Source organism: Pogona vitticeps, chromosome 11, assembly GCF_051106095.1.
Source record: "Pogona vitticeps strain Pit_001003342236 chromosome 11, PviZW2.1, whole genome shotgun sequence".
Lineage (NCBI taxonomy): Eukaryota > Metazoa > Chordata > Lepidosauria > Squamata > Agamidae > Pogona > Pogona vitticeps.
Genome location: NC_135793.1, coordinates 20363815 through 20378716, shown reverse-complemented (window position 1 = coordinate 20378716; position 14902 = coordinate 20363815). Strand labels below are relative to the sequence as shown.

Below are 14902 nucleotides of genomic sequence, written 5' to 3'. Positions count from 1 at the left end.
TCCCATTTGGGGTGTAGAGGTGTGTGTAAAATCAAAACCTACCTTCTGTATTTCTCAGGAGAGTATACCTCCTATTCTCCATCGTTGTGCCATCACAAGAAATTAATGTAGTCTCAGAAATTACTGTAAAGAGTGCCAGAGGACTTTGAAATTAATGGTCTATAAAAGAAAGTGACATAAAATGATACTGCAAGCATTAGAAGAGAGGTAAAGTGAGGCAATGGTGATGGAAAAGCATTGAGTTGGAGATTGATCTTGATTTACAGCCAGAAATGAAAGACTCGTGCTTTGCTGCTAGAGAAAATGGGAGAAGCAACAAAAAAGGAATTGGGGGGGGGGGGGAGAAGTACTTCTTTCTTCAGCTGTCAAGTTAATAACACTTGTCAGTAAATGAAAAGTGAAAGTTACAACCAAACAATATGCCCAGTGTGACTGCTGTTAAGTCTGTTGGATGACTAATTAAGAGGCATCTTTTGCTAGGAGGATGACATGGGGAGGAAACAGTATTGTCTGGTTCTTTACAAATGCCTTTGTCAAATGCCAATTTTACTGCACAAGATTCTGTTTAGTAACCAAGGTGTAACACCGGCTGGTGGGTCTGTTAGGAAAAGGCATGATAGGTAAATACCACCCATGTGTCTGCCTTGACTTCAAGAAGAGCTGGGTTTTCCCTTTTCATACCTCTCCTAGAGCTGCTCTTCTTTTCTCTCCTCCCCATTAAGTTATTCAGTTAGTTAATCTTCTTTTAGTTATTGGACTTGCAATTAGAAGGCAATTTCTCAGTATCTGTAGACATTGGGGGTTTCACAACATTATTTTTACAAACACTCTGCTGCCCCCGTTATGGGATGAATCTGCTGCCTGCATTGCTGTGCCCTTGAGGTGGAACTAGATTTAGTATGTGGCTGGAGTGTGGGCCAAATTAAGAATCAAGCAAAGAGAAGAGTGGCTGGAGACACACTGAAATAAAAGTAACTGTTCTTTGTTTAATTTAATTTTGTTTCATTTCATTTCTATTCCAATCAGATACAAATAAAATCACAATATAACAATAAGTTGTAATACCCAATGGACAAACAGTTAAACACTGAATAATGTTAAAAGATCACTAACTTAAAAATAGTCAAAAACACTTTCATACACAATGAGAAAGTTGTAAAAGTTCATTCTGTGCTGTCTGTGCAGTTGCAAAAGGCCTGTCTTTAAAAAAAAGGCCTTGTAAAAATTTATAATATAAGATGGAAATGAGAAGTGTCCCATGTTGTCATTTGAGGTTCAGCTTGGCTAGTGGCTTTTTCTCCCATTTATAGGAAGAACCCCTTTATCTGCTTCACTTCAAAGTTAGCAAAAAGTTACTGATTTTGCATTCTTTCCAGGTACACAATCATGATGAGTATATTCAGATCTGTCAGAAACTTTGCACTATATATTTAGAGACAGCAGTGAGTGGGAATTACCTCTTGCCACAAGACAGTAGATGTCAAAACACTAGAAAGCGTCTCTGAAAGTAGAAGCTCTTGCATTTCTAGCTTGCCTTTGCTTGGGCTGCTAATATATTCTGCAACAACTTGCTTGTTTTTCTAGCCACCTTGTCATGGAGCTTGGAGTCTTTTCCAATACACTTTTTCTTGGTAGAGATTATGCAAGGCAGGATATGAATTAGACTAGAGGAAGTGACATGGCCTACAGCCATAATTGAAGGAGGCATCTATCATTAAGTGTTTCAAAAGCTGCTGGGTTCTGCCTAGTTACAAGATTTTGCTGGAAAGGAGGTGGGGATCAGGCTGTCAGGTATTAAGGAGGGAATGTTTTGGCACATTCAACTTGCCTGCCATGGGCTTTCCAACTCTAGGCGTCATCTTCCTGTCACATCGGCTGAAATCCAAGAGATGCTGTCAGGAACGCCACAGGAAGGTTGTGATCCTAAACAGCAGATCCGATTACCTGTTACTTCTTAGGAGGGAAGGGGGGGGAAATCCTCTGTGAATGCCCCTTCACTAATCTACTGTTGCTTAGTGAAGTTGTTGTTGTTTAGTCATTAAGTTGTGTCCGACTCTTCGTGACCACATGGACCAGAGCACGCCAGGCCCTCTTGTCTTCCGCGGCCTCCCGGAGTTGGGTCAAATTCATGTTGGTCGCTTCGGTGACACTGTCCATCCATCTCGTCCTCTGTCATCCCCTTCTCCTCTTGCCTTCACACTTTCCCAACATCAGGGCCTTTTCCAGGGAGTCTTCTCCTTTCATGAGATGGACAAAGTATTGGAGCCTCAGCTTCAGGATCTGTTTGTGATGACCAGTGAGCACTCAGGGTTGATTTCCTTCAGAATGGATAGGTTTGTTCTCCTTGCAGTCCAGGGGACTCTCAAGAGCCTCCTCCAACACCACAATTCAAAAGCATCAATTCTTCAGTGGTCAGCCTTCTTTATTCTCCAGCTCTCACTTCCATACATCACTACCGGAAAAACCATAGCTTTGACTATGCAGACCTTTGTCGGCAAGGCGATGTCTCTGCTTTTTAAGATGCTGTTGAGGTTTGTCATCGCTTTCCTCCCAAGAAGCAGGCGTCTTTTAATTTCGCAGCTACTGTCACCATCTGCCGTGATCATGGAGCCCAAGAAAGTAAAATCTGTGGCCATGATCTTAGTTTTTTTGATGTTGAGCTTCAGACCGTTTTTTGCACTCTCCTCTTTCACCCTCATTAAGAGGTTTTTTAATTCCTCCTCACTTTCTGCCATCAGAGTGGTATCATCTGCATATCGGAGGTTGTTGATATTTCTTCCGGCAATCTTAATTCCATCTTGGGATGTATTCTGCATATAAGTTAAATAAGCAGGGAGACAGTATACAGCCTTGTTGTACTCCTTTCCCAATTTTGAACCACTCAGTTGTTCCATATTCAGTTCTAACTGTTGCTTCCTGTCCCACATATACATTTCTTAGGAAGTGGATAAGGTGGTCAGGCATTCCCATTTCTTTGAGGACTTGCCATACTTTGTTTTGGTCCACACAGTCAAAGGCTTTTGCATAGTCAATGAAGCAGAAGTAGATGTTTTTCTGGAACCCTCTGGCCTTCTCCATAATCCAGTGCATGTCAGCAATTTGGTCTCTAGTTCCTCTGCCCCTTTGAAATCTAGCTTGTACTTCTGGGAGTTCTCGGTCCACGTACTGCTGAAGCCTGCCTTGTAGGATTTTGAGCATAACCTTGCTAGGGTGTGAAATGAATGCAATTGTACAGTAGTTGGAGTATTCTTTGGCACTGCCCTTCTTTGGGATTAGGATGTAGACTGATCTTTTCCAATCCTCTAGCCACTGCTGAGTTTTCCAAACTCGCTGACATATTGAGTGTAGCACCTTAACAGTGTCATCTTTTAAGATTTTAAACAGTTCAACTGGAATGTCATCACCTCCACTGGCCTTGTAATTAGCCATGCTTTCTAAGGCCCACTTGACTTCACTCTCCAGGATGTCTGGCTCAAGGTCATCAACCACACTATCTGGGTTGTCCAGGACATCCAGATCTTTCTGGTATAATTCTTCTGTGTATTCTTGTCACCTCTTCTTTATGTTTTCTACTTCTGTTAGGTCCCTCCCATTTTTGTCCTTTATCATGTCCATCTTTGCACAAAAGGTTCCTTTAATATCTTCAATTTTCTTGAACAGATCTCTTGTTTCCCCCTTTCTATTATTTTCCTCTATTTCTTTGCACTGTTCATTTAAGAAGGCCATCTTGTCTATCCTTGCTTTTCTTTGGAAGTCTGCATTCAATTTTCTGTAACTTTTCCTATCTCCCTTGCATTTTGTTTCCCTCCTCTTCTCTGCTATTTGTAAGGCCTTGTTGGTCAGCCACTTGGCTTTCTTGCATTTCCTTTTCTTTGGGATGGTTTTTGTTGCTGCCTCCTGTACAGTGTTACGAACTTCCATCCATAGTTCTTCAGGCACTCTGTCCACCAAATTGAGTTCCCTCCAAATCAGTTATTTGCTTCCACTGTGTATTCATAAGGGATTTGGTTTAGATTATACCTGACTAGCCCAGTGGTTTTTCCTACTTTCTTCAGTTTAAGCTTGAATTTTGCTATAAGAAGCTGATGATCAGAGCCACAATCAGCTCCAGGTCTTGTTTTTGCTGACTGCATAGCACTACAGAGAATACTGTATAATCAATCTGATTTTGCTATTGCCCATCTGGTGACGTCCATTTGTAGAATCACCTCTTGTGTTGTTGGAAAAGAGTGTTTGTGATGACCAGTTTGTTCTCTTGACAAAACTGTATTAGCCTTTGCTCTGCTTCGTTTTGAACTCCAAGGCCAAACTTACCTGTTGTTCCTTTTATCTCTTAACTCCCTACTTTAGTACTCCAATCCTCTACAATGACAAGAACATCTTTCTTTGGTATCAGGTGTTGTAAGTCTTCATAGAATTGGTCAATTTCAGCCTCTTCAGCATCAGCGGTTGGTCCATAAACTTGGATTACTGTGATGTTGAAAGGTCTGCCTTGGATTCGTATTGAAATCATTCTATCATTTTTGAGATTGTATCCCAGTACAGCTTTTCCCACTCTTTTGTTGACTATCAGGGCTACTCCATTTCTTCTATGGGATTCTTGCCCACAATAGTAGATATGATAATCGTCTGAACTGAATTTGCCCATTCCTGTCCATTTTAGTTCACTGACACCCAGGATGTCAATGTTTATTCTTGCCATCTCTTGTTTGACCAAATTCAGTGACGTACAAACATTAAAAAGAAATAAAATTAACACAACATTACAGTGGCTGATAAGGCTCGAAAAAGAGGAGGTCCTTGAGTTTTCCACACATCCTTAGGCAAAGATATCAGATGCTAAGTTTGGAGCTAAAAAAGCTGGAGAGGATCAGGGAAAGGCTGTCTCGACCCAGCTCTTATTTGACCGTCAGTCCGCTGGCAAAATGAAGAAAGCTATAAGCAAGCCCTGGACAGAGCCGTAAGTAGTCATGGCTATTTTTAAACGACAGCTGCCTCTCTCTCTCTTACTCATATCCACCTCTGAGGAAGTTCACCCTGTCAAAAGATGCCTTGTGACTGGAAAGCAATGTCTTTACCTGTGTTACTCGTAGTATGTCTTCAGAGGCGAATATGCATTAGAATCCAATATGCATTAGCACCTGAAGTTTGCAAGCCGCTGGTTTGTCTTGCCTAACAGTAACACTGTGTTGTTGTTGAATTCTTTGAGGGACAAGTTTCCGCAGTTTGCCTGTGGAGAAATTGCAAGCTGACTTCACTCCCCTCCCCAGTTTTTCAGTGGAAAGCCTTTCAGACCATAGGCCTGGGGAGAACCAAAAGTGAACGCTGAGAGTTCCACATTGCAGTAATAGGGAATGATCTTCATTGACACTTCCAAGCAGGAATGCATTACTTTTTTGCTCTATCAACAGTGCTGACGGGTAAACCACTTGTGGGTCACTGGGAATAAATCTGGATTTTTGTGAATTTTCCTGGTCACTCTGTATGGGGAATGAACCACTACCTGGTCACTCCGGGGTGTCCGACCATGAACAAGTCCTTTTACTATTGGAATAATTTTTATTCACCCTCTAACTTTCCAAATCTTCTTAGACTGCTATTCTCACCAGCCTTAGCCAACGTAACCACTGATGAAAGATTATCAGAGATGCAGTTCAGCAGCATCTGGAGATACATAGGTTCCTCTTTTGTTCTTGAACATCCAAATAGCTGTGGGTGCCAGATCCTGAAAGCTCTGTTGGGGAACAGAGCAATGCTTTTGGAAGTGGGAGATCTGTACAAAATGCCCATGTTATGCTGGATAAGCAGGGCATCTTGATTGCAGGTCCCATCTGTGAAACAGGACTAGCACTTTGGGCAATTATGTCTTTGTACACTGCAGGAGATATTAATTAGACAAGAGGTTATCAGGAACTGGAGAGAAATGCCAAAAAAAGTGCATCTCGCCTTTTGGAAATGGCAGCTTATCTATCATTACATACCTAAGTCAAACCACTGTCCCGTGGTGGAAAAAAAATAGCTAATTTCAGCCCCTGAACAGTGCTGCTAGGGAAACAGGAGAGAGTCATCCTGCATGCTAGTTAAGTGGTGGTGAGAATTTTACTATGTCTCCTTTGTCAGATTTGTGATTTAGAGCATGAGAGCTACCAGACTTTACTTCCTATTTGCAGAACAATAGACACTGTGAACAGAGATGTCCTGGTCAGGCTAGTGGTGAGATCCTGCAGGAAAGTAGAAAAGGTGCAACTCCAAAGATAGTCTCAGACGAGCCCCTTTTCCTGACAAGGTCATGAACTTAGCTGAAGCCTTTTATATCTCAATTCTATAAAAATAGATCTTGGTTGTATACCATACTTACAGCCAAAATTCCTCCTAGGTGCCACCATTTCCCACAGAAACCTTAAAGGAATAGCCCTTTGCCTTGAAGCCTCATATGATTTCCTTCTCTCCAGGAGTTCATGCTAGACATTGAGATTGGGGCACTCTTGAAGGAAGATGTGCTTGTCCCAGGGCTGGATGTAGGAATAACCAGTGCTGGCCTTATCTCATGGGCCTCAAGCTCAGGGGTGTCCTGTTCTTCAGTGGCGTTCTGGCCTGGTGTCTCCCTTGCTGGTGCCTTTGGTTTTTCTGTTTCTGAGTCTGTGTCCAAGCCACTGGTGGACTCCTGGGCCAGAGTGATGGGCTGGCTTGCTCACAGTCTACCACAGTAGTGTAGTTGGTATATGGCAGAATAAAATGGGCAAGCAAGGCAGTCCAGAGTCAGCAAGCTCGATCCATGGTATTTTGGGCACTCCCAGGGCTTAGAGAGGCATACCAGTAAGTTACAAGGCATACTGTGGCAAGGTGGAATGCCTCTGTATATCCCGTGAAGGGGGGGTGCATGTGAAATGTGCAACTCTCTGTATCCATAACAAATGATTGTGTTTGAGATTACTAAAGTTTGTGGAGTAAAGTTAGCTTAATATCAGATACTGCACTGGTTTGTTTGGTTGGTTGGTTTGTGTGTTCTGGGTAATTATGTTAATCAATTTTAGTGCTCAAGTTTGTTAGAAGAGATACGATGAAAACAGTCGAACACTCTGAATTGTTATTTGAACTATAATAATGAAAGTCATCCCCTTAGTGACAGTTCCCAAATAACCAGCAAAATATTGTGAATGCAGTACCTTGGTAAAATGATGGCTGGTGTTTAGATCCTGTCCAAGGGCACTGTCTCTTTCTTGATAAATTAAGACATAATTTCTTAATGCCTTTAACTCAAAGCAGAAGCATTAATGACAGATTTGATACTGTTGCCACTGAGGTCATGGTTATTAAAATGGAGGGCCGCCGGTCGCAGTTGCGTTGCCCATTGTTTTTTATAGTCATGAGAGAGTGTAGAAAATGTAACGTTTTCTCTTGCTATAATTTCTGGTTTCCTAAATTACTGTTTCTGAAGATCATTCCGTTTTATTGTGCGCTAACACTTCTTAAAGGGGTGTTTTAAAGCATTTTACAACCCACAGAAAGGAACAACAGGTTGAGTGACATGGATTACAAAGTGCTGGCACAAATTAAGATTTCAGCTGTCAGTTGCTGTTTTTGTGCAGTCAGAAACATCTGTGGTTAGGTAGCTTGAAAGATTATAGTCTGTTTAGATAGCTGAAACTGTTTTGTTTTGCTTGGTTTAGAAAGTATGCAGATTATTTCAAATGTTCTGCCTGTAAGGAATGTAAAATTGTTGAGCTGTCTCAGTATGAACTTAATACCCCTCGTTCGCTATGCTTTGCCAACTTTTAGTCCACAATTCCATTCAAACCTTCTATTGTCTGAATGAAAAATTAAACGTTGTAGAATAGACGCTGGTTTGTTTGCTAGCAGCAGACAGCATGCTGCCGTAAATGAAACAGTACCAAGCTGGGTTGTTTGTTGTTTTTTTTAAATATCAAACAAACTTTGTTCCCAAGAAAGGTGATGGTCAGATAATTGCCCCCCCCAACCCGCCCTTGCAAATGTGAGTCTATGCAGAGCTTTATAGCACATTCAGTAAAGAGAGGTTTCTGTGTCTGGTAGCTTACAGTCGCTAACACTTTGATTATGAGAAAGAATGGATGGGAAAACCTCAGGTAAATATAGAATAAATGTGAGCAAAGGCATGTTTTGACTTTGTGGCAAGGTTGAAGAAGAGGGATGGATTTAGACATGGGCTTCACAGAGGGAGGTTGAAGTATTGTTGAGGAATATGAGAAAAAGTTGAAATTAGGCATTGCTTCACCCTGTGATACTCTAGGTGAACCTAACTCTTATCTCTCCCAGTTTTGCTTATATTGTTTTATAAGTTTAAACCATTTTTGTCTTGCAGTTACAGGGATCCATTAAGAGAAAGGTGGAAGATGACAGTTCCCCAGCCTCCAACACCCTGCATGATGCCATCTTTCCAAGTGACAATAAGAGACTCTGTCTTGATGATGTCACACTCTCTATGGGACAAGGGACCAATCCTGTTTCATGTTCAGATATACAGCACTCTCCGTTCTCCACCAATCATGGTGCATCGTCAATGGGAGTGACAGGGCATGGAATGCTGCTCGAAAATAATCACATGAATGGCAGTGGAATAGGGTCCCCATTTTCAGTGCCATCTAACACTGAAGTAGGACAGAAAGGACCCATGGGTGGCCACTACGATGAGAAAGGGAGCAACATGCATTCTATGGACCAAGAGCTGCAAGATTTGTTAGAAGAACTGACAAAAATGCCAGATCCTCCTCCCAGTGAGTTGGATCTTGAAAAAATCTTGGGAAGCAAAACTGAGGAGTCTCTTGGGAGTCTTGGCCACTCACAATCAACCATCAACAGCCCTCCAAAGCCCTCTCCACAGACTCCACATTTAGAGAACCATTTGCCCAACAAAGACTTTTCTCCGGGATGCAACCCTACCAGTGGTGGGTCACCTCAAATGAGACCTTCATCAGCTGGGGCAAACTATCCTGTTCCGTCCCAAAATAAAGCTGTTGCTTCACCCATTTCTTCAACTGGAGCAAGCAAGAGCCAAACACAGCCTATGCTCCCAGTACCTTTGCCAAATATGACTAGCCCCAATTGGCATGCACAGCAGCTAAAACACTTGGCAGCAAGCAAGCAAGTCCCAACCACCAAGCACCAAGCTCCCAGCTGGCCTACTATAACGTCACAAGGCCTCTCCCCACCTTACCGACAAGGATCATCACCTCACCATCAGCCATTCAGTCCTCAGAATGCCATGGTGTCTGGAATGGGCTCTAATGGCTTGTCGAGTAGCAGCATTCAGAGTCCTCAGAACTCCTTGCTCTCAAGCATAACGTCCAGTAGTAATCCGTCTGGTGGTCCATCTCCACCTTTTGGCCCTGAGAAACTTTCCAGTCCAGTTCTCAACCAACAACCTTTCAGCCCTCCGAATCCCATCCTTCCCAACATATCTGCAGCCAGCATTCCGACCAAAAGCCCACAAAACAACCTGCTGTCTCCAAATACGGGACCTTCGCCGCCCTACCGACCAGAGAAGCTTTCGAGCCCTGCTCTACATCAACAGTCCTTTAGCCCTCAAAGTACTTTAATCCCAAACATCACGTCCACCAGCAACCCAACAAGCATGCAGAGCTCCCTTTTCAAATCAATATCGGGAACCCAGTCCAAAAACATGAATATGATTATGCAGCAGTCCTCCAATGGCATGCAACCAGCTTTGGTGAGTGAAGGTCCCATCGGCCAAGACCAGTTTTCCTTCAATAACACCAAGCCGTTGTCCCATTTCAGTTCTGAGCCTACCACTCCTCAGAAGATCTCACCGATGACTTCAAGTTCTGGGCAGCAGTCACTCATTCACTATCTCCAGCAGCAGCAGCAGCAGCAACAGCAACAACAACAACAACAAGCTGCCACTTCACAGCAGTCCCAGCAGGTTAACAACAGGCAGTTCATCCAGCAGCAACTGCAACAGTTGATGCAGCCCTCTCGGATGCAGCGGCACGTGCAACCCTCTCCCTTGCCTTCATCCACTCGACAGGTAAGTTTGTCTGTTATGATGATGATGATGATGATGATGATGATGATGATGATGATGATGATGATGATGATGATGCAGCTGCATAAGTAGCTTTTTGTGCTTTAATGATGTCCCCCTGTCCTTAACTACATTTTGTATGTGGCATTGTTTGGGCCATAAGATTTTCCACCTGGTACAACAGGAGAACAAACCTCACATTCATCTGTACAACTAGTTATGGGGCATTGCTCCCACCCATTCAGAGTGCTTAGAACGGGACTAGTGTTGTGGAGTAGGTTATAAAAATGAATGAAGCTGGAAACACTATCGAGCAAAAAGGGCAGCTGTAGGATTGTTCCTAAGCACCCAGGGTCCTTAAAAAGAGTGTGTGTGTGTGTGTGTGTGTGTGTGTGTGTGTGTGTGTGTGTGTGTGTGTGTGTGTGTGTGTGTGTGTGTGTGTGTGTGTGTGTGTGTGTGTGTGTGTGTGTGTGTGTGGAATTAAGCTGAGCATTGAATGATTCCGCTTCTGTAGGAAGGAGGTTCTACACATAGGGGCTGCTACAGAAAAGCCTCTGCCTTGTGCTCCAACTGCTACTGGCTCTCTTAGCAAGAGGATGGATCTCAGGTTAATCTAGAAAGGAGTGTGTGAGGTATCCTAGCATCAAGTTTTTTTTCTTACAGGGATATTTCACATCACTTCACCTGCAAAGTATGAAACCAGGTAGGCTCTGCAGATAAAAATGTTTTGAACGGCCTTGAAATATTTGTTGCAACCATTCTTCCAGAATGACCTGCTTTTGATAAAAGCCTTATTTTTCTTTCTTTTGGGGATTCGATTACATGCAGAGTAACAAAAACAAAGAATTGCCATGGGCAGGCTGGCTTCTGAGACCCTTGTACAAGGAGCTCTCCAGTGAGCAGTTCATTAGGAAGAAGTGCTTCCTAATGAGCAGCCAGGCATCTGCTTTGATGGCGGATCTGTGTCTGAGAGAGAATGGCTTCCGCTTGTTTTGGGAACAAACCTGTCTATATGAAATATAAGGTTTTATACATTTCCAGATTCAGTTAACGCTAGCACAACGGTAGAACCTGTTTCCCAACAGAGAGGCACAGCTGGGCCAGCCAGACAAGTTCATCCAGCTGACAAAGCTCTGTCATTGCACATGTCTGAGTTTATCTTAACTACTCACACTACACTACCACTCTGAGCGCACTGATGTCATCTGACTTTAGAAGCAAAGCAGGGTGGGCCTTGGGCAGTTCTTGCATGGGAGGCCTCCAGGTGGAGATCTCCAAGTAGAGCTAGGACAAACTCCTTCCTGAAACCCTGGAGAAGCACTGCTTGTCACAGTGAACAGCACTAGGCTAGATGGGCCAATGATGTGACTCAGCATAAGGCGGCTTATTGTGTTCCTGTATAACTAGAGAGATAGTACTTGATCTGTTCAAACATGCTTCAAGTGCATCCTCTTCTGCATCTCTCAGGCACACAAAGGATGCTCCAACATGGAGAGTTTCTCAAGCATGCTCACCAGTGCTTCTGTGACCCAGGTTCATGTGCTCAATGATTCCCTCATCTTCAACATGGGTGATGATGACTGGCCTCAGTCTGTAGGGGAGGAAGGTACAGTGCCAGGGGGCACTAGGGCTTAGCTGTATAATTTGTGTACAGTGCCTGGACTGACCTTTAGAACAAAGGAGGGCCTTTCGTCGTACAGAAGAAAAAACATGGACTCGGTAGCTGAGTGTATTCATGCCTGCAAATGCAGTTTCAGAAATAAGGAGCCCTTTGGTATGGTGGGCCTTTGTTTTCTTTAGACTCTTTCCTGTTTGTACCTGAAACAATCAAGCCGGGGGTCCAAAGATCTTCTGCACTAATGAGCTGTAAGAATCCAAGTCTATTGTGACCATAAATATGAGCAGAGAATTTCACATTTTCAATTCAGTTAGGTTAGCTCATGATGCCTGGCTGCTTTTACTAGCGAAGACTTACAACATTAATTATGTTCTAAATGACAGTTCTGCTCTGGATTTTATATAGCTTGTTAAGTTGTCACTGAATAACAAGTGAGTAGAGGATCAGGGCATTTCTTTTTAAGAGCTTAATGGCTTTTATCACAGAACGTGGATTCTGAGTGCAAACAGCCCATCTGAGACATAAATGGATTATCACAATTCTAGAATTGCTCATCAGGTTTTCTTTCATAATGTAGGAGTTCTGTTGCTCATGAGTAAAGAAAAGGAGCCTGAGCTGATTGAGTGCATGGAATAATCAACTAATTAATCACATGTTGATTTGGGGTTTGTAAATTAAAGTTCAAGAAGAATGATCTGTGTTCAAGCGGTTTTTCAAACAGATAAAATGGTAATCTGTATGAGAGTCTTGATCCCAGCAGTAAGGCTGAAAGGCTTGTTCTTGAAACAAGGACAGTTTTGTTATTCTTGTTTGATCCCTGAGAAGAGGTTATCTTAATTATTATTATTTTTAAGAAGGCATTTCAGTTTGAGAGTCTTCAATTAACTCGCCATTTGAAAGCAGGATGGAAGTTTCTTTAGATTTTAGATTAATATGGCTCCATAGCTCAGGTCGTCTTTACTGACAACTTCAAAACTCATGAAGTGAAACAGAATTACTGTATTGATTCCTCTTTTTAGATGTGTTTATTCAATTTCTGAACTCTTTATTCCTCTACACTGTATGGCCCACCTGTGCAACGTGATTTTGCTACTCGTTCAAAAAACAGGGAAGCAGTAAGAAATGAGTGACTGACTACACAGTCCTCATCACTGGGGCAGGAAGGGTAGAATTGGGAATGTGTTGATAAACAAAAGATGCATGAGCAGTACAGTTCTGCTTTTCAGTAACTCTTACCATGACAGAATACATGTATTCCTTTCTGAAATATGAATTACATCAAGAATTGGAAACTATGCACAATATACTCAAGCACTATCACTCCTTTGGTTTGCCAAAAACGGTATATGTGGGCAAAACAAGGTTCAGAAAGAGGGAAGACTCATGTCCACCGGAGGGCTTTGAAGACAAAAGATCCACTCTCCCTCTTCATTTCCTTTTTTTCCCTCTATTGTTTTCCACATTTTTCCTGTGTTGGAAGGAGGGTCTGGGAGAGCAGTCCCATGAGCTACCCAAAAGGCCTTGGTGACACCTATATGCGGACAGTGGGCTGCTGCAGAATTGCCACACCTTGCTGTGGGAATCCTTTTCAGATGTTTTCAAAGTGTATAAAGGGATAGGCTGGCTGGGGGCAGGGCCTTCCTGCGGGGTGCCCCGGGGTCATCAATATCTCGATGCTGTTTAACATCTATGATAAGCCATTGGGAGAGGTCATCAGGAGATTTGGACTAAGGTGTCATCAGTATGCTGATGACACATAAGTCCTATCTCTCCTTTATCACCTCTTCAGTGAAGGCCATCCAGATGCTTGAGCAATGCCTAGCTTTGGTACTGGAATGGACCAGGGCTAACAGGCTCAAGCTGAACCCAGACAAGACAGAGATTCTCTTCCTGGGGCGGGGGCTCTGATAGGTTGTGGGGTCATCCCTAGACTGTGTGGTGCTGCCCTCCCATTTAGAATTAAATTTTACAATCTGGGCTTTCTTCTGGACCCGGCTCTTTCTTGGGACTTCCCGTTTGCAGCTGTGTCCAGATAAGCTTTTAATCAGTTGAGCCTTATCGCCCAGCTCTACCGCTGCCTATATGAAGGCTCCCTCAGGGCATTGGTGCAGGCATTGGTCATCTCCCAGACCGACTACTGCAAAGCTGTCTCCGTGGGTCTGCCTTTGGGCCTGATCCGGAGACTAGAGTCGGACCAGAACATAGCAACCATCATGTCAGTTCTGGGTAGCCTTCATTGGTTACCCGTTGCGTCCTAGATCAAGTTCAAGGTTTTAACACTTACATATAAAGTCCTCCACAGTATGGGACCAAATTACCCATGTCATCTGCCCAACCCACCAGATCCTCCCAAGCTAGGCTCCTCTGTGTAGCCACCCCAAGAGAGGACCAGAAATCCTCTACTAGGGGTGGTGCCAATGTTATGCACCTGTCTCCCTCTCTGTATTCATTCAGGAGGCAGCTAAAAAAATACTCTTTAGGGTGGCCTTTCACGTCGAGCCTGACTGGACATCCTGCCTCCTGTTTCCATTTCAGGCTGAGAATTTACTGCACAATTGGTTTTCTAGTTTTTAGAGATTGTTTTATTATTGGTATGGTATTTTGATACTGTATTTTGTTTTGCTGTAGTTCTATTTTGACTGTCTGCAAACCACCCAGAATAGTGCTTTGGCACTAATGGGAGGGTATATAAATCAAAGTACAGTAATATATAAATAACTTCCTTGACCAGAGGCAATTTTTTTATTGTGGCATGGTCCTATCGAGCCACTGACCCACAGGTCTACAGGGGGCTTAGTTTCATTCCCCACTGCCTAGCGTCTGTGCTTGAGGCTGAGTTGTAGCCACTCACCTTCTGCTGTCCAAAGATAGGAGCTGGGGCTGAGTTTTAAGTACTGACCACCCGACACCCCTCAGCGATGGCTGGTAATGTCAGGCTGATGAGAGTCCTCTGGCGGGAGCTGCTTCTCCCTGTCTGGGGCCAGGCATGCCACCCGGTCCCTAAATAGCAATTCTTAGACCCACTAATAAAATAATTAACTAGAATCAGCGCTCTGCTGTCTCATCTCTGGTGGGAGAGGAAGAATCAGAAGAGAGAGTTTGTTAGGGTGACAATGAGGAAGGATGCCTTTTCTGCATATTTAAGAGTAACAATGGCATAAGTGCAAAGCTTGGAAATGCTGTCCTTTATATGTTGTCTAAGGGATTCTGGGAGTTGGACTCCATAGAGTAACTTTCCCAACTCTGTCAAAGTTTCCTGTTCA

General features: G+C 43.3%; 1 protein-coding gene across 3 annotated transcripts in view; it reads left to right on the top strand.

Moving 5' to 3' along the window:
- The window catches only part of MAMLD1 (mastermind like domain containing 1), a 113439-nt gene that overhangs the window by 58441 nt on the left and 40096 nt on the right, over window positions 1–14902 (top strand). For all 3 annotated transcript variants that reach the window (XM_020801007.3, XM_072981294.2, XM_020801006.3), the window contains exon 2: window positions 8342–10024. In XM_020801007.3, the coding sequence (XP_020656666.3) occupies window positions 8342–10024 (1683 nt within the window). The remainder of the gene's footprint in view (window positions 1–8341; window positions 10025–14902) is intronic.